This window comes from Aptenodytes forsteri, unplaced genomic scaffold, assembly GCF_000699145.1.
Source record: "Aptenodytes forsteri isolate BGI_AS27 unplaced genomic scaffold, ASM69914v1 Scaffold23, whole genome shotgun sequence".
NCBI classification, from domain to species: domain Eukaryota; kingdom Metazoa; phylum Chordata; class Aves; order Sphenisciformes; family Spheniscidae; genus Aptenodytes; species Aptenodytes forsteri.
In genome coordinates, this window is record NW_008796043.1 from 2065546 (window position 1) to 2088006 (window position 22461).

The window sequence follows — 22461 nt, forward strand, 5'->3', positions numbered from 1 at the left end:
GTGATGTGACGGCTGTGTGGTGTTTAGCTGCCTGCTGGGTTAAACCACGACAATATGATATTAGTGTAAAAGATAACACATTTTTCTTATACATTTGCACAGTAATAGCATATAGTAGAAATTATGTTCTCTAAAATAAGCACATAGTAACCCCTGTGTTTAAAAGTGTTGTCTGCAGACAACAGTCGTAAAAAATTTAGTTTAACCCTTAGGGTTTTTAGCACTTTTGTTTGGCTGTTTGTATAGTCTGTACTGTGTTATCATGTAATGCCACCAAATACATTGTATTTCAGATATTAGTGATAAAGATTGTAACAGTTGTTCTGAATATGAAAAAATACAGTGATCTGTCATAACTGAAGGCAAAGTTTTAATTTCATGCCCAAGCATTCCTTTAATTTCATGCCAAGATTCCTTTTTTCTCACATTTTATCTTGCCTGACCTCCTCACCTGTCATGGCTACCAAATATTGACTTCTTAGTGGTACATTATATGAAGTGTATCTTACCCTGTTTCAACTCTGGTAATGATTATCATTCCATGAGCATCAGAGATATTCAATGTCTGTATCCTCTGGCATCAGTTGTTAGGTGGTCAAATATCAGAAATCTATTACCCTCCAGTTATTATAGATAATGTACTGTACTGAGACATCCTCTCTTACTTGTGGGAGGGAGGTGACATGAGATTTTGACCATTCACCATTAAAAACAGACTGAAAGAACTGCACTGTAGTACTGAGCAATCTAATATTTTGATGATCATCCTTTTGTCCAGAGAGAAGAACCTAATGTCCAAGAGGAGCAACCAGCTGGGTCAGCATGTTGGTAAAGGTTATTTGGTTTGTAAAGAGGCCAAAGAAGCAGATCTTACTCTGGTCCTGATCTACTATGAAACAGAGATTGTTTCAACTATACTGATTGAGGGACAAAGGAAAAGCTTTCTTTTTTCATAGCTGGAGAACTGAGACTAATATGACTATCTTGAGCTTGAATCAACAAATTAATGCATTCATACTTAGGTACAGTACGAATGGCTATCCTAATTTTTATTATAGTACTACAGAACATGGCAGTAAAATCTTTTCCCCCTAGCATGTAGAAGAAATAGTTCTTCCAAAGTCAGCAAAGTCTAGTTCCTGCAGAAGTAGTCTCATGTGTGACAGTTCCTTGATAAGGAGTGAGGGGATAAATGCTTCAGACCTTTATGACTCATCTACCACAGATGATGTTCTTTCCAGATAGGAAGTAGCTGTCCTATACTTCTTCTTCGTTCCTGACTTTCACTTCAGTCACAGAGTCAGTATTTCTATTTACTTTTTCATACATCATACCTGTAAACTGAGAGTGTTTTCCACTTTGACATCTAGGGAATCCTTTGCTTTTGTACCAGGAAAACTAAATTCTTAAGATGGTGCACAAAATGGTTTGTATTAATTGCGGATGTGGACATGGACTTCTCTGCATGAATACATAAACTGAATATGAAATATGTCAAGGTGTCTTGTGAAACCACCCAAATACAGTCTTTTGCTGTCACTGGAATGTGCCCATCAGAGCTGAAGCTGTATCAGTGACTTTGCTAAAAAATACCTCTATTCTTAATGTCTCCTGAAGCTTTATCTATATTCTTATCAACCACTGCAGCAATACTGAGGAAGACTCAAAGCTAATGCAGCATGTGATAGAGTGATTCTATTTGCTTCAAGAACTCGGCAACTGCTCCTGTGATGATTGTGGATATGGGAACTTACTGCTTGGAGCATTCACATTATGAATACGTACATCACTCAAAGATAGAAAAAGGTAGCACTTTCTGATCACTGAAGTTCTTCAGGTTTTGTAATCCACATATAAACTATTCTCATCCTTATATCCCTCCTTTCCGATCCTTGAACAATTTCCTTTTTTTTGTTGGGATTCTGTAGTAGAGGAGGAAATGACATTGTGTGTAGCTCCCTTTGCTTTGCCCATTTATGTGCTGACCATGTTCTCGTGATATTGAGAGAGAAATCTTCTTTAGTCATAAGTGACAGCGCATCCATACACTGACAAGGGTAAAAGTACATTTAGAAGGTATTTCTCAAAAAGCTTTACTTGCTGATAGTTGCCTTTTTTTAATCCTGGTTTTGGTTCTGAGATTATTTGTAGAACATGCTGGTTTGTGCTTTTAGGTTGACAGTCATAAAACTCAATTTTGGCTTATCCAAAACATGAGAATGTAGTTTCTTTCTCAGTGGCCGTGTCTGTGACTTCGGTTGTGTTAACTACATTTGAAACTACAAGAATGAGCAAATTAGACTGGGTTAAAATTTTTATGTAGAACAAGTACAACTATTGTACCATTGCTATAGAAAATGACAGTTCTGAAATGAATGAGCAGTGCTAAAAACCCAAACAACTGCAGAAAAGCAGGGACTTTGGTATCAGAAAAAACAGCTTTCTTTAGAATTTCTATTAAATCATTATTACAAACTCAATTTTGGCTTATCCAAAACATGAGAATGTAGTTTCTTTCTCAGTGGCCGTGTCTGTGACTTCGGTTGTGTTAACTACATTTGAAACTACAAGAATGAGCAAATTAGACTGGGTTAAAATTTTTATGTAGAACAAGTACAACTATTGTACCATTGCTATAGAAAATGACAGTTCTGAAATGAATGAGCAGTGCTAAAAACCCAAACAACTGCAGAAAAGCAGGGACTTTGGTATCAGAAAAAACAGCTTTCTTTAGAATTACTATTATATCATTATTACATCTAAATATATCCCAAAGTCCAATGACAATTAGTTTGAATGGGCTATTTATTATATGAATGCTTTCTATAATATATTATGAATATAATATATTTTAAATTATAATATACATTATCTATAGAAACAATAATAAAATATATCTCATTATTTAAATACTTTCTGAACTGCTGTTTGGTGAAATAAGTATATGGATAAAAATGTAGAAAGTCTGTGTGTCTGTATGCATGTTATAGTTACTTGCTTAGAAGATATATGAAATACCCATGTTTCCTGTTTTATGCAGAAAATGTCAGATTTCACACATCTGTTGAGCTGCTAGGATTCTGAGAATATCTAATGAGGAAAAATAGCTACACTCAGTTTAAAATATTTGCCATCATTCTCCTTGTTTGTTTATAAGAGTTACTGTAAAACATTATTCTGATTTGAAAAGTTCCAGTGAATATACTTTTACCATTATGTGGGAAAGTATATTTCTTTTCTGAGCATTACCAGCTTTTTAAAATGAATGTTTAATAAAGAAGCCTTACTATTAATTCTTTAACAATCCCGTGTAGTTAGTTTGCATAAAATGTTGCAATTTACAAAAACTATTATTATATTTTCATTTTACACAGTTACTGCACTAGATTTTATGAGACCATTTATGATTTGAAGTTTGGCTTCTCTGAGACTTCATTTAAATGGTGACATATGCTATACAGTGAGCATCCAGCAGAAGTTGTTATAATCTTCCGCATCCTAATGTTTGTTGTCTGATGTTGGTATTTCTTGGCTTTTTTTTCTCCAGTAAACGTTGTCTTTACATTCAGTGGCCAATGACAAAAGTGTTTTGGAAGATAACTTCTCATGAAGCTTGACCGTATTCTACCTTAGGTTTGGTGTTACTAAGTGGGGAAATCCTTGATACCTTTTGTTTAGCATTGCACTGCACTGTGGGCAATATGCATGTGCAGATACTTTTAAGGACATTGGTCCCCTTTTTATATCTTTGGTTTTTTTCTAGAAGTTAACCCCTCCACACTGACCTCAGAATTCTTACACTGAAAGCAGGCAGAGTCTCTAGCATACAGCGCCTCGACTCAAAACCTGTTGGATTCTTCTTTTTTGGATTCCCAACCACCACGTCTTGTTTCTTGGCACTCTGCACATCTTGCTGTCTTTATGTGATTGATCTGATTGATCTGATTTGTGTGTCAGAATTCATTTCTGCTGTTTATATGTTGGGGCCATCATAACATTTATGTTGTAGGTTTTAGACAGTGAAGGTTTGCATAAAAAGACAGATCTCAGATTTCACCCTATAGAGGATAACGGAAAGGAAAACTCCTAATCTCTCTGTTTCATAAACAAGGAATTTCTGCCAAGGACTTTCTGTAGGGTAGGGAAATGAGAATAAGGTAATTTCTCAGGTTTCCAATTAGCAAGATTTTCATATGGTAGAGAGAGCCTGAGGTGCAAATGTAATTGTACAGACAACCACAATATTGCATTGACAGAGAGCTGAACTATGCTCTTATTGATCTATTTTACCTAAATGCCTAACTGAATAACTGAAGTTCTGGTATTCTATTATATTATAGTCATAATATATTCTATGTTTAAAATTTAACTTCCTTAATATTTAAGGGTACGGGATACTTCTGAGGTTTTTATTGAGAAAGGTGATAGAGTTGACACAAAAATTAATTACTTTTAAAACTGTCCATTAAAAAAAAAAAATAGGTGGTGTTCAATTTTTCATTTTATGTTTAGTTTCATTTTATGTAGTTTTGTTCGGTGAATGTTTTCTAAACTGCCCTTTTCAAAATTTTAAAACAGTTTATTCTAATTGCAGTAGAGAGGAGTGGAGATCCATTCTCTGTTATTTAAAAAATCTGGAAAAAATAAGGTAAGGAGAACAGGTTTTTTTCTGCTCCCTCTTGAAATGAAAGTGAGGTTTTCTTCCTTGAAAAAGATTAAAAAAAAATCTTTTAAGGAAGTTTATTTATTATAAAAATTTCAGTAAGTGCTTTAAAAGGCAAAATTAAGTCTAGTTTTCTTAATTATCTCAATATTGCCTACAGAAATAATAAAAGTAAATAGGTCAACAGTTCTCCAACATCAGTTACTGGATTTCAGAATTCCATGAGAAACAATGATTAGGATCAAACTATATACCCATACAGGAGGTCCTATGAGAATATCATAAAAAAAAATCTAGAAACTGAACTTTTACTATGGATGTTTGAATGGACATGACTACAAAAATGCAGTGGTCAAAAAAATTTCAGCCAAGAAGACCACTGGGTGTCAGTCATGTGCATTATCACTATGGCAAAGTTCACGGAAGCCAAATGGCTTGTCAGTGGACCAAAGTACGTAACTGAGATTAGCCAAAATACGTTTCTACAAAATTTCATTTAGAACATTACTTTAGAACAAAATACCAATGTTGATTACCATCAAGGGATTAGTTAGTGCTATTAATTTTTCAAAGAATTATAAAAACTTCTGGACGCAAAGTCTGAAAGCAGATCCCTCTAACTGTGTGGAAATTAAAATGGATGAATTTGCAATGCCAGAATTGAATGCTAATATTTTTATGGTTGGCTACAGTGTTTGTCAAAATAAAATATATTATTCTGTAAAATCCACTGTATTTTCCATGTTTCATTTAATGAAGCAACAAAAGATTTTTAAATTTCCAATGAATTTAATAAAAAATCGGCACAATTATCCCGTGAATCTCTTTATTTGCACTTTTCTGTCACTTCAGAGGGACTGTAGTCGTATGGGAGGTATGTGTAGGTAATAGATATTGTGTTGAATATTACTGTTTACTCTTTTGATACCTTTCTCACTTTAATTTTTACAGCTGTACAATTGAAAGAACATTTGGTTTTGCATTAGCATCTGAATAAGGAGGTTTATTATTTATTTGCTTCATCTACTCTGCATAGTGCCATTAATGCAAAAATATTAGTCTTTGTAATGACAAAAAGAAAGTGTGTATCTAATGACCTTACTGTGAGTAATTAGCCTTCTCCCCTTGTGATGCAGAATTGTCCATCCCTAAATATATAAGAAAATGGAGAGCCTTTATAAATCTTTAACTGGTCATAATGAAATAAATAAATGGACATTCCCATGCAGTTTCATCTTTTCCAGAATAGCATTGCAAGTGAAGTTCTCTCTTATAATATGTTTTAAAAATATTGACAGGTATATATAATCAAACTGTGATGATATAGAAGAAAAATTAATGATGCAATAATAGGCAAATAAGTTTGTGTTTAACAGTCTAAAACTATGTTATGCAGAAACCAATAATGAAATCATAAACTCTTTTTTCTTTTCTTTTCAGACAAAACATATAAACCTAAGGTATGGAGGAGGATGTAGGATTGGAGTAGTTCTTAATTCTATGTAATTTCAAAATCCCTTTTATACTTATATCAACTTTAACCTGAGTTTTGCATTCCGTTATATTTATAGACTTTATTCCAAACAAGTAGCTTTTACTTTTCCTGAAATAAAAACTTTCTGTGTGGAAAAGTCTGCAACAATGAACCTAAATTCAGTGTTAAAGTTTTAGAGTATATAACACACTTCGAAGGAGCATTTTTATATTTCTTGTTTCCACGTTATTCTCAATAAACACAAATGTTGGTTTTAAAGCAAATGTATTTTCCAAAAAAATGTAAGCATCTGTTGTCATATAGAGTCATTTTGCTACCAACTGCATAGCTCTAAAGAATTTGCTTTTTATCTTTTCTGGTCTTTGAATGATTGATGTTTTCTTCTATTAGCATTCAGAACCAACAGATCTGATGAGATCCTCTTCAATCAATCCCTGATTTACTGGCACTGTATATCATAACAATTGTTTCTAATTAACATATAATAAAATCTCTTAAAGTTACTCTTTTCCACAGTTAGCATCAAATCCAAGATGTGTTTGCTCTTCCTTTTTGTTTTATAGTCTGTTGTCATTCATGTCATTCATTGGACTCGATGATCTTAGAGGTCTTTTCCAACCTTAATGATTTTATGATTCTATGATTCTATGTTTTCTGCAACAGCAGTGTTATTTATTCAATTTCTTTTTGTCTTTGAACTTTCACTTGTGTTCTGCTTGCTTTAATACTTCTTTATTTTTCACTTCTGTGGAGTCACTAATTTTCTCTTCTGCCTTCTGAAGCTATATTCCTGACACCACTGGTGGAGTCAGTGACCCCTACTACCTGAAGGCGTCATGCTTGTACTTCCAGTTCAGTGCTTTGATACCAATCTGTTTCCATGATATCGATAAAGAAAAGGACTGTGACTTACTTAAGTGACATACCCAAGTTGTTGCCAGCAAATCAGTACTGAGCCCTAACACAATCGTGGCACCAGACATCATGAAGATCTGTCTTCATCAGTTCATTTTCTTTATCTTCTTACATGATGCCAATTCTTCAGTGTGCTTCCCAACACAATTTTACATTTTTTTCAGGAGCTGTTGAAGAGAATTACCAAGACCTTGAGATTGATCTCATATTGGTTCAAGACAGGAACTTTCCAGTCTCCTCCATGTCCCTTGAATTTGCCTATACATAAGGTGTACATGCTTAACATGTATAAGCAGTGCCAAATTCCGGTTTTGCAACGTGAAAACAGAAAATATCTGGTCGCTTTCTAAAGATCTTGAATATTGCTTTTCTCCTTCTGAACATTCGTGATCATGACTGATCACAAAATTGAAGTAGAGGCAAAATTTTAGCCCTAGACAAAGCTCTCTTGACCTTGATTCTTTCAATAAGAAAAACGTATTTGTCTCTTATCCACAACAAAATTACTTAATTGTCAAGCAGCACTATTAAGGTACATTTCTATTCAGCAGGGCAGGGACAAACATTTCAAACTTTTGATAGGTGTGAGAGAGATACTTAAGTCTTTATGTTCTGAAAGACAACTAGTTCTTCTAGTTCAAAACTTCTTTAAATGTAGCTATTCACAGACCTGATAATGGAGCATATGCAAAAATCTCATTGAAACCATTAGAAGAAGAATTCCAGAACAGCCACTTCTTGACTTTCAAAGAGGTTGGACTCCACAAAGCAAAAGTTTCCTCCCTGTAATCAGGGTTTCTTGACTGCAGATAAAGATAGGACTAAAAATGCTTAATCAGTTGTGAGGTCTGTTCAAATCTTTTTTTAACAGCAATCAATTTAAGACACTGCTATTTAGCCAGAGCCATTTACGGTTCTTTTATAGGTGTTTTGATCACAGGTTGAGTCCCCAAAATTCTGTCAGGAGTAGCAGGTCATCATAAGGTAGACTGCACATGTGCTTCTGATTCTCTGCTTTACAATTTGGAGGTAGACACCTTCATGGGAAAGAGCCCAACTAGATACTTATTTTTTTAATTTCACATCTGAAAAATCAGTGTCACTGCATACCCTGTAGAATGGACTGTTTCCTGGCCTTGCAGCTGGTCACTGTTTTACCAGTTCAGGCCTTTAGACTGGTAAATCCTTTGATTTCTCCAAGATTTATGCCTTTACTTCATTTCTGGGGCTCTAAAGAAGGTTGAAGTGGGATAAACTTAAATATGTCTAGTACTTCAAATTTTTGCATCCTTTTATTTTTTCTGCACCAATATAATCATGGATAAAGGGTACATCAACATAAAATAATCTTAGAGTATTCAGATCTTATTCTACAACCATGGTCTCTTTTTAGTGTCAGTACAATTTAGTTCATGTGCCAAAAATAACTTTGGGGAGGTCAAGAATATTCCATACATAGAAAAGACTGTATATGAAAAAATAAAAATATATTTCAGCTTTGGCTGACATGAAGAATTATGACCCAAAAAGTATTATATACTATTTATTTTTGAATACTTGTAAGGTTAAAGCAGACAGGTTTGTGCTTATATTTGCTGATATTATTTTAGTAGCATTTTTTATTATTATTATTTTAGCAGCATTTATTATTTGTTTAACTTGCCATCCACGGAAATTTTCTCCCAAACATTTAATGCATATCTGGTTTTATTCTCCATATTAATTCTCCACTTGAATCTTTATAAGAATTAAACTTGTTTTTTTCAAAACTGTTGGAACTGCCATTTGGAGTGCTGTGTTATCAATGAAAGGCTACCTGTAGTTATTGTTACTTTAGTTTGCAGATAGGAAAAAATACCATCTGTCAGAAAACATTTTACACCATATTCCTACTGAAAGAGTAATTAATTTGTTCCAAATTATTCAAAAATACGATCTCTCACTTCCCTCTGCCAATCTGTGTATATACTTAAGAGTGCATTTTCTAAAATTCCTCCCAAACATAATAAAGCAAAAATTCATGCCATGGATGTAAAAAGATATTGTCTTTCAGATAAAGAGTTAGTTTCAGTAACTCCGGGCTATGTGGGTTTTTTTCTTTGGCTGCGGATACAGGGGAAGACCTGTTTCAGCTCAGAGACTGTCAAAATCTATATTAGATCAGTATATAATATCAACAACATAAATCCCCTGACTCATGTTAATGCTCAGCAGGGCTCAGCTGTTTCCACTGTGTACCTTAAAAGTGTTGCAGTTCTAGAGATTTAGTGAGTAGCTGTGTGATCCTTGGTGCTTAAATAACCAACCATCAAATGCTGGTGACAGCATCAACAGAAGACCCCACGTAAGGAGACTGAATCAGTGATTATATCAGCTCAAATTATGTTGTAGCTTCTGTGACTTGTAGAGCCCAAACTATTTGCTAATAAGCATTAGTTGCATCAATCGATCCTCAAACAGGGGAAAAAACCCCAACACCTCATGCTTGCTTTACAGTAACTTTCTTTTCTGTAGCTGGGGGTCTGTACAGTCAACTGTATTAGAATGACTTTGTGGCACTTGGTATCACCATGCTCTTTATGCCCCGGGAAGGGACACATATGATGTGTAACAGATGCCTCTGGAAAAACGTTGCTAAACTCCTCTGGGGAAGCTCTATGGAGTGGGAGGGGCAGATGCACATGAACACAGTAATTTTAAGATAAGTTATTTCTTATTTTGCTGTTCATATTATGAACAGGATACTTTATGCCTAACAAAAGAAAAGTCATTCCTGCCTGGGGAAACCAATTTCATTCCTCACAACATCAAGTTTAAGTAGTATAACCAATTAAAATAGATCCTTTAATAATTAGTTTATTGTGCTGATGCACCTGATTGTCAAAATCAATTGTTCTTATCTTTCAAATAAAACACTGCTGTCAGAGTGACCATTCAAAATGATGATTGACCCGGTAAACCACAGGGATTTATATCATGTTTATAGGTATATCATTATGTGGACAAAATCATTGATCCTAAGATTTGTCTCTACAATTCTTTACAAACTTTTGTCACACAAACATGGAACCATAAAATAATTCTTGGATCACTTGCAACGCAAAGTGATTGGTATTAGTGTACATAAAAGGATGGCAGAATAACATGAAACACATTTTCTCTGTGCTGCAGACAGCAAGTATCCCTTGCTTGTCTGTAACAGTCACGGCTAGGTTAGTGGTGATCTCTGTTTGCATCCTAAAAGGACTGAAATTTAGTTATTACAAGAAATTCCGTACGGTCTGAGGTACTGGACTGATAATTCATCATTGCATTACATGGCGTTGCATCTGCTTTCCTATTGCCTAGTTCAGCAGCCGTTGCGCTAACAATTTCTTGATAGTTTTGAGGAGGGCATTTAGTGTTTTTATTTGTTTTCTTGCTTCCACATATTTTATTATCTCAGTATGAATTTGTATTATAGCAGACAGGAACTGCACTTCAAATGTGTTCAGCAAGCACACAAAAAAGTGTTCCAGCTTCCTGCCGTTCCAGGAAAACAGAGACATTTCCTGGGCTGCTGTGTTGAATAAGAAACATAAAGAGGAAAAAGTATATGTGCTGAATCAGGTAGAAATTTCCTCTAGCCCGGTATTCCACCTCTGGTACCAGATGTCCAGGTAGAGTGTAACAACTGAGCAAGCATGTTGTAATACTTCCCCAGAATAATCACCAGACTTTCTGATCTCTTGAGCCCCAATTTTTTTTTTTATTATCTAACAAACCTCAGTGGATATTTCCTCCTAGAAATTCTATGTCCCTTTTAAATCTCTGCAAGTTTTTGATATTCATAAGAATCCACACACCTTAACTACACATAGTGCAAAGAAATATCTTCTTTCATTTGTTTTTAATATGGCCTTTCCTAGTTTCACTTGATTTCTCTACTCTGCAATTCAAGTTTCATTTCATGTAAAAGCCTTCAAGAAATTCTCCTGAACTATACTTTTTTCCCACTGAAGAAAGCAACATCATTTGAATGTAGAAATGTAGAAAATGTCTTCCCATATTTCAGACGTCAGTTCCAGAATGTTTGAAGAAGCCGAACATACCTGTAGACAAAGACTGATGTACCAGAAGTCTTTGATTTCAAGTTTTGCTGAAGAACAAAAGAACAAGCACATGAATCGTGGTGCTTTTTATCAGCTCACCAGTCTACAAATTCAGAAGTTTGAGTGCCAGAGATAAAACAAACTCAGGATTGCCTACTTAAACATCTTACGATCAGTTTTAAGATTCATATCCCTGTTCTCCTAGAACTGGAGAAAGAGGCGTAGTGTATATTCTAGTGTATATTCTGGCATGCCGAGTTTGCTCAGAGTTTGACCGTTCGTCTCTTTCATAAAGATAAAATGCTCTTAAAGACTTTTTTTTTCTTGCCTACATTCTGGGAAATCCTCTGTAGAAACATCAATGAGTGACAGTCAGGTATTTAAAGGATGTACGCTCTTTGCTTTCTGAACCTCAGCTCATCTTTCAGAGGAGTGAATTAGAGAAAAAGAACCATTTCACTTTATCTGTCTCAGCTGACATAAGCTGTATGGTGAAGCAATTTTTGGGACTGGGCAACTAGTATAACTGGTCATGTGGACATAGCCACTGAGTCTTATAAAACTGGAGAAGGTTATTTTCTTTTCTTTAGTATGTTGTTATTCTTTGTCAAAATGTCTGGGCCATTTTAAATTATACAAAATAGTAGGACTTCACTCGTTTTGTACTCAGGTATCTATACTGGTGAAAATTACTATATTGATGTTCATATTCTACAAGCAAACTTTTCTGTCATTTTCCCATATTCCTTACATATGTGAAAGTACTGCAATGCTGAAAACATTACTTGTTTGCAGGTATTGAATGCTAACATATTATCATCAAGCATTGTATGTTTGTTAAGGAAGGTATCAGCCTGAAACACAGGTTTTACCTCTACCCAAAGAATAATAAAGGAGATAATCACATCTTCTTCACTAAATTCTACATCTTTCTTTTTATTACTTTGAGATTTCTGAAAGACACATAGCATTTTAATATTGTAATGATGTAGAGAGTGACGGTTCCGTACAGGAAGAATTTTTTTATTCTAGTGCATAACCACAGCAAGTTTCTAGCCAAAGTTTTCAGAAATTACATGTAAATACAAATACAAAAATGGATATATCTTGATTAAGACATCGCATAGAAAAAGGAGTAAAATCACCATTAATATGCTAACTGTCTTGGGAACTCCCAAAATTCAAGTCGCTCCAAGGGATGGCTAGGAACCTGTTCAGGCATGCTACTATTTCCCTGGGATAGTTTTGTCTTTAAAAGGTGAGAATCTAAATTACCCACTTGGGAACAGATTCAGAAAACATATGGATTCTTCAACATTATCATGGTGACCCCAGAAGAACTTAGACTTTATTAGTCCACTAATTCACAGGATTTTTTGAGAGAGACAGGAGATACTAAAGAAAGGTTTGAATTTTACCAAAGTTCCCTAGCCCTCCTGGGTTCTGGGCAAACTTGTAGCTATGATACAGGGCTAAAACGTTTGTTGTTTCAGAAGTGTTCCCAACATGTATTTATGTTGCCCTTCCAAACAGAGCTTGAACTAGCAGCAGCAGGGTCTGGTTCTTTCAGAATTCACATATAAATGTTGGCTTGAACCTTCAACCGGTGACCTGGGAAAATGAATCTAAATTCCTTTATGCTCAAAATATATTTTTCCTACCTCGGACACGCATTTTTTGACTTAAAAAGTAGTCTGTTGAAGGGGAGAAGAGCAGCAGGGAGGTAAACGGAAGAACATGTAATATTCTTCTCTCAAAAATAAAACAAAAATTATTTACGATTCCTTTCTTTGGATTTTGGTGAGGCAACTACTAGGACAGGTGGTTGCTCCCCACCTCCTGTGGTAGCATTTCACTCACAATTTGGGACTGTCAAGTCAGAGGGCTGCCCTCACTCCTGCCGGGTCGACAAGCTTCATCCAGGGAGCAGCCGATGGCAACGTTTGCCCCAGCTGCTCTAGCCGTTCTGCTAGCTCTGCCTTTCTGCAAGGGTACCCGCAGCACATGGGATTACAAATAGTCCTCTTGTATAAACTAGATTCTTAAGCAGACTCTTCTACCTTTAAAAGCTTTTAGACTATAGCTTTTGCATTAGAAGACTTTGAAATGTGGCCTTAGATTAGGGCAGCCACTCATCACATGGACATTTGGGCTTAATTAGTTGGCCCAGGCTTCTACACACTCTCATAATTGTAAACTCTCCTCCACTACAGTTTATAATGTGCACGCACTTTTTAACAGAATACACAACAGAACCCAAATACAACAGGCAACAACATATGTAAATTTAGTAAGTTTCAGACTTGCTCGTTGGGGTTTTTTTGTGCCTCTCTCCTCTCTACTGGGTAGCACTGTCATCACTAGCCATGATGTTTTAAAAATGTATTTTAAAGATGTACATTTAAAACATATTTGAAGTAATATTTTGAAATGTGGAAATCAGCCATCCTGTTCTATAGTTATGAAATTAAAAGAAATTCTGAATGTCAAAAGTCTCTGAAATTTCAATATTCAGCTAACTCTATTGGTAAAAGTCTACCTACCTGGGCTCCTTCCCCAAGTGCTTTTTAATGGAAAAATAATGAAAATGAAAATAGAATTCCTGTCAAAAATCAATTTAAAAATTAAATCAGATTGTATCTTTGTAACATAGATAAAATACCTTAGAAAATTGTGTGACTGTTGCAAGATTATGTATTATAATCTAAGGAAGTTCAGTCAAAATCAGATTTAAAGGAATGGAAATTTTTCATATTACAGAAGCATATATTCCAAACAACCTCAACTTCACCTGGTAGCAAACTATGAGAGTCAAAAATTATATTAGTCTTTAAAATCAAGTTAATCAAATTGGAAACATTAAAATTATTAAGAAAATACGTGAGTGTTGCATTGTGTCAGTTTTACAAATAAGTTGGAAAATGAGAGTTTTGAAAAGTAAAATGTGGGTGAAGAATTTGAAGTATTCTCTGGCAATTAAAAAAAGATAATTTCTATGCAGAAAGGTCTTATGTAGTAAGGTAGATAATGTGTTCTTTTTAGTAGTTTCTACTGGAACTATATACAACATCATTTTCTGTACAAATAATTTATTAATAATATTTACTTCAGTATAAATATATTCAGCAAAATCATAACCACTTGAAATTCATTTGCAGTTTTTCCACTTGTTTCACTGAGACCATAATCTTGTCATCTATATTTTGCAGATGTTCATAAGTGAATGAGTCAGGGAAATTGTGGAAGTGACCTATAATTTTATTTTTTAGAAAGGTATTTTACAGTAAGTGTAATGAATTACTTTTCTTTTTAGGCTGCTCTGGAGTAAATCATTAAAGAAAATTGATGGTTAGCTCAAGAATATAAAATCTTTCAGAACTACTACTTAAACAGTAAAGAAGACCTCACAGAATGTTATGACAATAGAATCAGGGTGGAAGCTGCCGTTACAGATCATCAGCAGGTAAAGTGCTAATATCACTCATTCAATTCATTTATCTCATCTCTAAAATTCATTTGATTAATGCAGCTACTTAATAACAATAGAATACTTGCTAGCAATACCTATCACCTGAATTCTTATTTTCTTCTTGGCTATTTCACACTTTCTGTATTTTCATGTTTTTGCTTGCTTGCTTTTTTTTTTAATTTTTACAGGGCAGTTCATGTAAGGATTCAAAATTCATTATTCACGAATTCCACTTTTGCACCTGATATGTATTTATATTTGTATATAAATATATTGTGCAGTAATTAAAAGGTACCTTACCATGCTCCATAAAACACTTTTTCTGGAAATTGTGAGTTTTACAATAGCTACTGTCAGACTCTGTAAACCTTTAATTTAGAAAACAGTCAAATGAAAACAAAAAAAGGTAAAATCTAGTTTGAAGAACTTCCGTGATGGAGGTATAGTGGCCAGGTGTAATATTTTGACTAATTAGTTACATTTAAAAGGATAGATTTTTTTTTTTTTTTAGATATAACAGTGAAACCTGTGGAACCTGAGTCAAGTGATGTTGTAAAACTTTGTTGTGGAAATGTAATGCCAGTTCACAGAAAAAGTCTTTTCTGTTTCTTTCCTTTGTATTTACAGATAGCTCTCAAAATACAAGCCTATCAGTACCAACTATAATCAATTAAATATTGTTCAGATATTTTAGTCAGGCTATTTCTTGCTTGCCTTTCATGTCTATATTTCTGAAAATTAATACGCATTTAAGTTGTCATGTTCACAGACCTTACATTCACATCAACAAATTTCAGGTAAGAACCCTTATCAACTTAGGTCATTTATGCAGGAACCAGGTCCCGATATATTGATATTTCAGTCCGTTCTCTAAAAGTATGGTGTAGAAGACTTCAAATAAATAAATTAGATGTGAAATTCAGATTATTTGCTAGTACTTTATTCCTATCAATCCCTTTTATGTCTTATACCCATATCTTCATCCATTGATCATTTCCTCATATACTACCTCAGTTAATCTCTAATTTTAAAATTCAGTGTATTCAGTTTGTTCCTGTCAAATATAAATAAGAAAATCCCTTCCACAATATTCTTGTTAACTACATAGCCCTTCTATATTTCAAGAACAAAACTGTTTTTAAGTCATATATTCTTAGGGATAACCATATTTGGAGAACAAGTTAGAGATTCAAAACATAAAAAGTAGAAAAAATTATTGCCTATCTTTCTTCATCAAATGAGCGTCAATTATTTTCTGTCGATATGATATCAGAGGCAATGCTATGAGTGTTGAAATGTTTTCTTAAAAGGACTGGGTTCTAGAAGGAATTTAAAGTATTTTTTCTGAATGCAGAATTAGGGCATACTCTCTTCAAACCTCTCTACAGAAGAATATATCTATTTATTTATAATAATATTTATTTATCATCTGGACCTCTTATTTCTTTGGATGTAAGAAATCAGTCTTCTACATTCTCAGAATTCAATAGTTCTTGGTAATATTTGTGAAACAGATTTCCCGCTTAACAGTTTACCTCTTCTGGACACAGTATGGATGATATTATCATGCATCTCAGTGATGTAGTCTGGAAGCGCAGAAAATTGCAAATGAGTTGGCATATATTATTGTTTTTTTCCTTCTCAATTTGAATACAATAAAATAAACATAGTAAAATATAGCAAAATAGCAATGCAATACCAACAGGACCTAGTTTCATCAGCAGTGCTATATAATCATTTGTTTGGCTTTTAAAAATCTTGTTAAAGAAGAAAATGGTTATGAGTATGTTGCTATTCTATAGGAGCTTATAGTCAGCATTACAATACATATACCTAGCTTGTGTTAGAAATTATTGATGGCAACGTTTAGAATTTCTGACAGTCCTCTGTGCCATTCAGCAGCAGTATGTGTATGGAGAAGAGAAATTCTATTCACAATATTAATTTGAGGATTACAGAGACAACTAATCTATTTTGCTTTTTGATAACTCTTCACTTTGTTAAACGAATAACTAGTCCAACTATTGAAACAAAATATTTCTACCATTATCACATAAAGAAAGTATTTAGAAATTATGGCAAAAGGAAAAAATATGTTGATTACATACAGCTCCTATAAAAAGAAGCTATATTTTCTTCTTAGGTTTTTGCTAATAAGCGAATTACAACTGCAACAGAAAATCAATTCTGGAGGAGTGTCAAAATAATGATTTTTCTAGGTGCTGTGCTATATATATGCATTACAGTGACATGAACATTCGAGAAGAAGAAAGTGTGTTCATCCTTACCTAAATCCTGAGAATTTTCTTCCCTATATATATAATTACTCAAAATTAGGAGCCAATTTTTACAAATGCTAATGTAAAAGGCAAATTGCCTTTTTTTTCTTTTGCCTTAATTTTAACTGGATATAGTAACTGCTCTAACTAATGAAGTAGGTTTGCCTTGGGCTCCTAAGTAGCTGCTTTGTTCAGCCGCTGAAAAGGCTCTATCTTGATGATGGCTGAAATAATGGTTTGGTAAAATGAAGTGTTTTGTCATGACTTTGTAAGCTTCTTTGCAGAGGAAGGTGCCCTTATTGAGTGGAGAGGATATACATTGCTGAATAGAGGGGCTATACCCATAAAAAGCATAATACCCTCTTCTTCATATGGAATGCAAAAGCATGCTCTTACAAGGAGATGTGTTTTCTTCCTATCGCTATACATATGAGGTGGATGAGAAGAGGATTTCCTCTCCCACTGACATTTTCTGGATGTTGGTAACTTTTCCTCTGGATTTTTAAGGAGATCGTAGCATGCTATAACAGATAGTAGCCTGGTGGATAATACACATGCAAGTTTCGGGTTTACTGTGAATGAGAAAAGCATCCTTGCTTTCATAAATTCCTGTGATTAATGAAGAGTTACTCTACAGCACTGGTAGTATGATGCTTTTGTGTGTGTGTATAATTCTACTTCTGCTTTTGTCTTCTTAACTCTGTCCAATTATTATATTATAAATTCTTCATTTTTAACTAATTCCGTGAGATTTTATGTTTTTGTTAAGCTTCTGAAATCAAAAAGCCAGGTAAGGATCTCTGCTTTAACTAAGAAGAGTTGAAGTTTCTAAAGTACTTTTTTGTGTAAGATGTTTCAAAAAGTGATTCCAATGAACTCTCAAGGATCAGAAACCAGAGGAGATTAAAAAAAGAGTCCCAGGAGACTCTGTGGGGAAGAATGAGAACTACCCTGAAGAACAAAGAGGAAAAGGGGAGTGGAGGGGGTAAGGACAAGAGGAAGAAGCTTCATAGAAGAGAGGGAAATCTGCGTAGGGAAGAGTGAATGCCAAAGGAAGTATCAGAGAATGTACAGGGAGGGCAAAAACTCTATAAATAGAAAAATGACAGAAGTGGGTGGTCAGAAGAAAGCAGCACTCTTGATTGTTGGTAGTGTCCTGCTGTAGGGAGGAACTTAGATTAAGTGATCTAAATAGAGAATAAACTTTCTGTGAAGTAGAAAGAAATACATAATATGACAAATGTAAGGGTGATGATTTCACTGCTTTCATCAAAATTAAAAAAAAAAGGAAAAGCTACAGTAAGTTTTATATTTTATATTTTGTATTTTATAGTGTGTATGTTCCATTAAAAGTCTATTTGTCAAATTGTAACCTCAGATATTTTCTTTGCTTCTGGTATAAACCAGAAGACCTTGGTTCTTAAAGACAAGCATTTCAGACATGTGTTGTGGTACGTATAAGCACAATATCATGCATGTGAGAAAACTTTTCTGGCTTCATTCATATTTACAGTGCTGATGTTCATTTTTTCAATATTCCTTTTCTCTGCAAGAATGTTTGGAGCCATCGGGTTTTGTGTTATGAAAAACAAGCAAGTCAAGCTTAAAGGGGGATATTCACTCTAGTGTGTTTGAAAACTAAACTCCTAAATGCAGATATTTAAAAAATTCTGAGCTAGCATTATGTTCCTTTGAATTAGTATAATTTTTTAAATCACTTTCAAGCATTTGAAGGTTTTTAAACCATATTCTTATTGTGTGCCAAAGACTTTAGAATCTGCTAATGTTCATTTGTAATCCTATCTCCAGACACTATTTTGCAGAGATTTCAAATGACTGTAGAGATGTAATGGCTATATGACTTTGAGATGATGTTTTGCTTACCTAATTAATTTCATATTTTTAAAAAGTGTCATATTTTTTGATAGCTGCTGGTCAGAACATAAATACATAATATTGAGTTTCATTAACAAAAACTAAAATATTTTTTCTGTCTGCAAAGACACTTTATTATATATATAATCACTACCACAAAGCATTTATATTTATCCTAATGTTTAATTTAATCAAATATCAGTGCAGTCTGATACTCTTATTGTCTGTTAGCTTACTCTCTTTGAGAAAGATGCTTCCCTCCACAAAGACATTCTTTAATTTGGTTTCCCTCATATATATGTTCCACTGACCAATGGCATGTCTGTCATGCTGGATGTGCTAGCTTCATTATAGCATGAATCACACATTTACATTTTTTCTAGATGACATTGGAACAAACTCTGGTGGATCTTGACATTATCTTTAAATACATTCTATTTAGTACCTAATATTTTCCCTAAACATTTGCTTTCGAGAACAGTTACATTTTTTTTTATAATGCTGATAGATTATTTGTTTTTATATGCATATTTTGATGTGGCAAAATCTTGTGTGTAAAAAATTTGTAGGTTTGTCTTTATGAGGTGGACTTTCAGTAACAAAATCTTGCCTAATACAGCTTCTGCCCTGCAAATATGTAACAGCATTTTCTTCCGGAAATCTCAGTGGGCTAGCATATTAGCACCAGGAATATGATTATGCATGAAATCCAAATCTAATTATTTACCATATCTTTCTTTTTGTACTGAACAATCTTAGAATATCTATTCCATGAGTAAAATTTGATACTTCCAATGTATTGTGCTAACATGTCAATGATTGTACTGTAGACATAGGTATTTGTTACCATAGAATCATAGAATAGTTTGGGTTGGAAGGGACCTCTAAAGGTCATCTAGTCCAACCCTCCTGCCAAATTACTGTTCTCATAATGAAATTAGAGTTGATTCCTGCATATAAAGGTATGAGATGTCATTATATGTTAAGAACCTATTTACTTGAATCTGTCCTTAACACTGCAAGTGGCACAGTCTTACAAAACTTTGGTAATTGTTTTTGTTCACATAACTTCTATTTAAAAATAGTCTCTGTGCAAAATATAATTGGTTTAAAATGTAAGTCAAATATTCATTCTCGTATTCATGAACTGCTATCTTCAGGTGGTCACATTATCGTAAGAGTTTGGGGGGAGGGGCCTATTGATTTCTGTTTCTTCTTTTACTTTCTGGATAACTGACATATTGCAGTAAAACATATGTAGGGTCAATTCATGCTGAATAGTTATTAGAAACCATGATAACAAAAGCCATTACACTGCAGTTCAGTTTTGACAGTAAAATTTCTGCAACATTATCACAAATCCTCATGCATTAGTGCAATGATCCTTACTATAGTTTCATATTAGAATCAAAAGACTGCTGTAGCATGCTTGATACAAAAAGTCGTGCAAGTCAAGTGAAGTTCTTTTATGCTTTTATAGAGAACATATTTTCATGTCTTTCTCATGCATGTATCCGACTATGAGCCCTCTTGGATATTTCTGCCTTTGGTATATTGCTCATCTGGGATATAAAGGTTTTAAAAATAATGTCCCTGTTGTTTAGAAAGACCAAACAGAATATAAAGTAAATCTGACAATGGACACATGTCGTTTAGGCAACTAATTCCTTCTGATTTTGTTGTTCCCATTCATTGACCTAACTGAAGAAAATACTGTTCTCATATAAACAAAAAAATAGTTTCTGTCTCTAAAGTGTGCTTTTGCTTAGGCAATTCACTTATCTGGAGATCTTGGTTTCCTTCATGTCTTCACAAGACTAATAGTGAAAGCATGGATAAAACCATGGCAAAAAATGGTCCCCCATTCCCATTTCCTTACAAATTTTAAATGAAAAAAAATACTGTCAAGGATTCAGTGTGAAAGAAACGAAAATTATCATAGAAGAAATATCAGACTTGTTATCTGTTTTTAAATTAAATGTTTAACCAGCTTTCAGAGCTGTCTTGATGAGGAACAGAAATGGGTAATGGAGCTGGCATTTGTTTTTTGCCAGTATAACAAGACTAGACAGTAGCTAGTAAGCAAAAATGTGTCATTTCCAGTATTTTTAACTGAGGTTCTTTCTGCCTTTAGACTTTTAACACTATGGTAAGTTGGCAGAATGGCCAGTTTCATATGAAAACACGAGGAAAAAAATGTATCTTCAGTAAGCTTTTTATTATGCAAATTTACTAAACTTTCTTTGAGCTAATTAAACAATGTAAACATCAAGCTAATGTTATAATTAAATTTGAATCAATAAGTTCAAATGACTCAATCAGAAAATTAATACAACAGGCAGCCAAATCAAATTATTAGTTTGATAGCAAAAGGAAGTTATTGAGATAATTTATAGAGAAGTGAGTCTCCTTTCCATATGCATCAGCCATATCAGTGGTTAGTCAGGTTACAGTTTTGTTGCATAGGACAGAAGCAGTCACAGAACACAGTGATGTCTGTAGGACTTCAGTGTTAGATCCTACAGTCTCCCAGAAGGTGGTGTCCCATTACAGGAAGTGAAACCTCTTTGTTTTTTTCTAAAAGAAATATAGAAATTTGATAATTCATTTAGAAATTTATTTTTAAAATTGAGTGTTCTCTAATGCCTGGCAAGAAAAGATGAGGAAAAAATGCTTTTTTTCCTGTATATTCATAGATGTTTCAGGATACTTTCCACCTTTTCTGCCTCAGTACCACCTGTGGTATCACGACAAACAAGATGAATCAGACTATTCCAAGTAGTTGTAATGGCTCAGGTTTCTTACAGTAGACAATCGTTAAATAGGGGGTCATGGGTGGCGATGCCATTATGCACAGACCTTGATTTCATGAACCAGCAAGTTTGACTGTAGATCAAATATTCCTCCAGTGCTATATTGACAGGAGTTGATGCTAAAGAGGTTGTGATGTCAGCTTTTAAAAGCTTTTTAAACAAAAATTATCTTTTGTAAAACATCAAATAATTTAATCAGTAGAGGTTTTTTCATGTGTTGAATTGCTGCATATCAGTAACTTCACTTAGAGGCAAAAGATCAAAGAAACTTGTGTGAGCTCAGTTCTTCCACTAGCAGCTTTTTACCTTAAAGCATAACCTTCTTTTTCATTATTTCCTAATAGAGTCTACCTTTAATTATAAAGAATATAATTGTTTTCTTTTTTTCCCCCACATCCATATGCTTCTTCCAGACTCTATTCAGCACAGGCCAAACAGAATAGGAAAAGACAGGCTGGGATAGCACCTCTTTTTCACTAACCAAAGTAGAAGGAGATGGACATTGTTAGCATTTCTTCTGCTAGACAATTCCTTCTAACATGTACATAAACATTAATACGCCTGTATGCACACATTGCAGGAAAGACCTGGTCTGAGATGACCGCTCCTCAGTCAACTGGTGGGTATTTTCATGTATCCATGAAAATATTGTTTAACTAGGAGACTTAGCTTTGGGCAAGTTTTGCAACACACTTGCCTTAGGAAGTAAACCTTACTTTACCCTGATCCTAGTGTTCTGAGATTTTTGTACCAGGAAGTCTATGTATGTGTGCTGACTTGCCCTTAATATAACACTGGCTTGTTCTGTAAGACTTCACAGAGATGATAGAATTATTACTGAGCCACAAATAAATTTATTTA

The 22461-nt window shown here is 34.1% G+C and overlaps 1 protein-coding gene across 1 annotated transcript in view; it reads left to right on the forward strand.

Moving 5' to 3' along the window:
• Positions 1-22461, forward strand: part of CCDC178 (coiled-coil domain containing 178) — a 189303-nt gene that overhangs the window by 107316 nt on the left and 59526 nt on the right. The window contains 2 exon segments of the mRNA XM_019473739.1: positions 14478-14627; positions 17797-17897. Coding sequence (XP_019329284.1) covers positions 14478-14627; positions 17797-17897 — 251 coding nt within the window.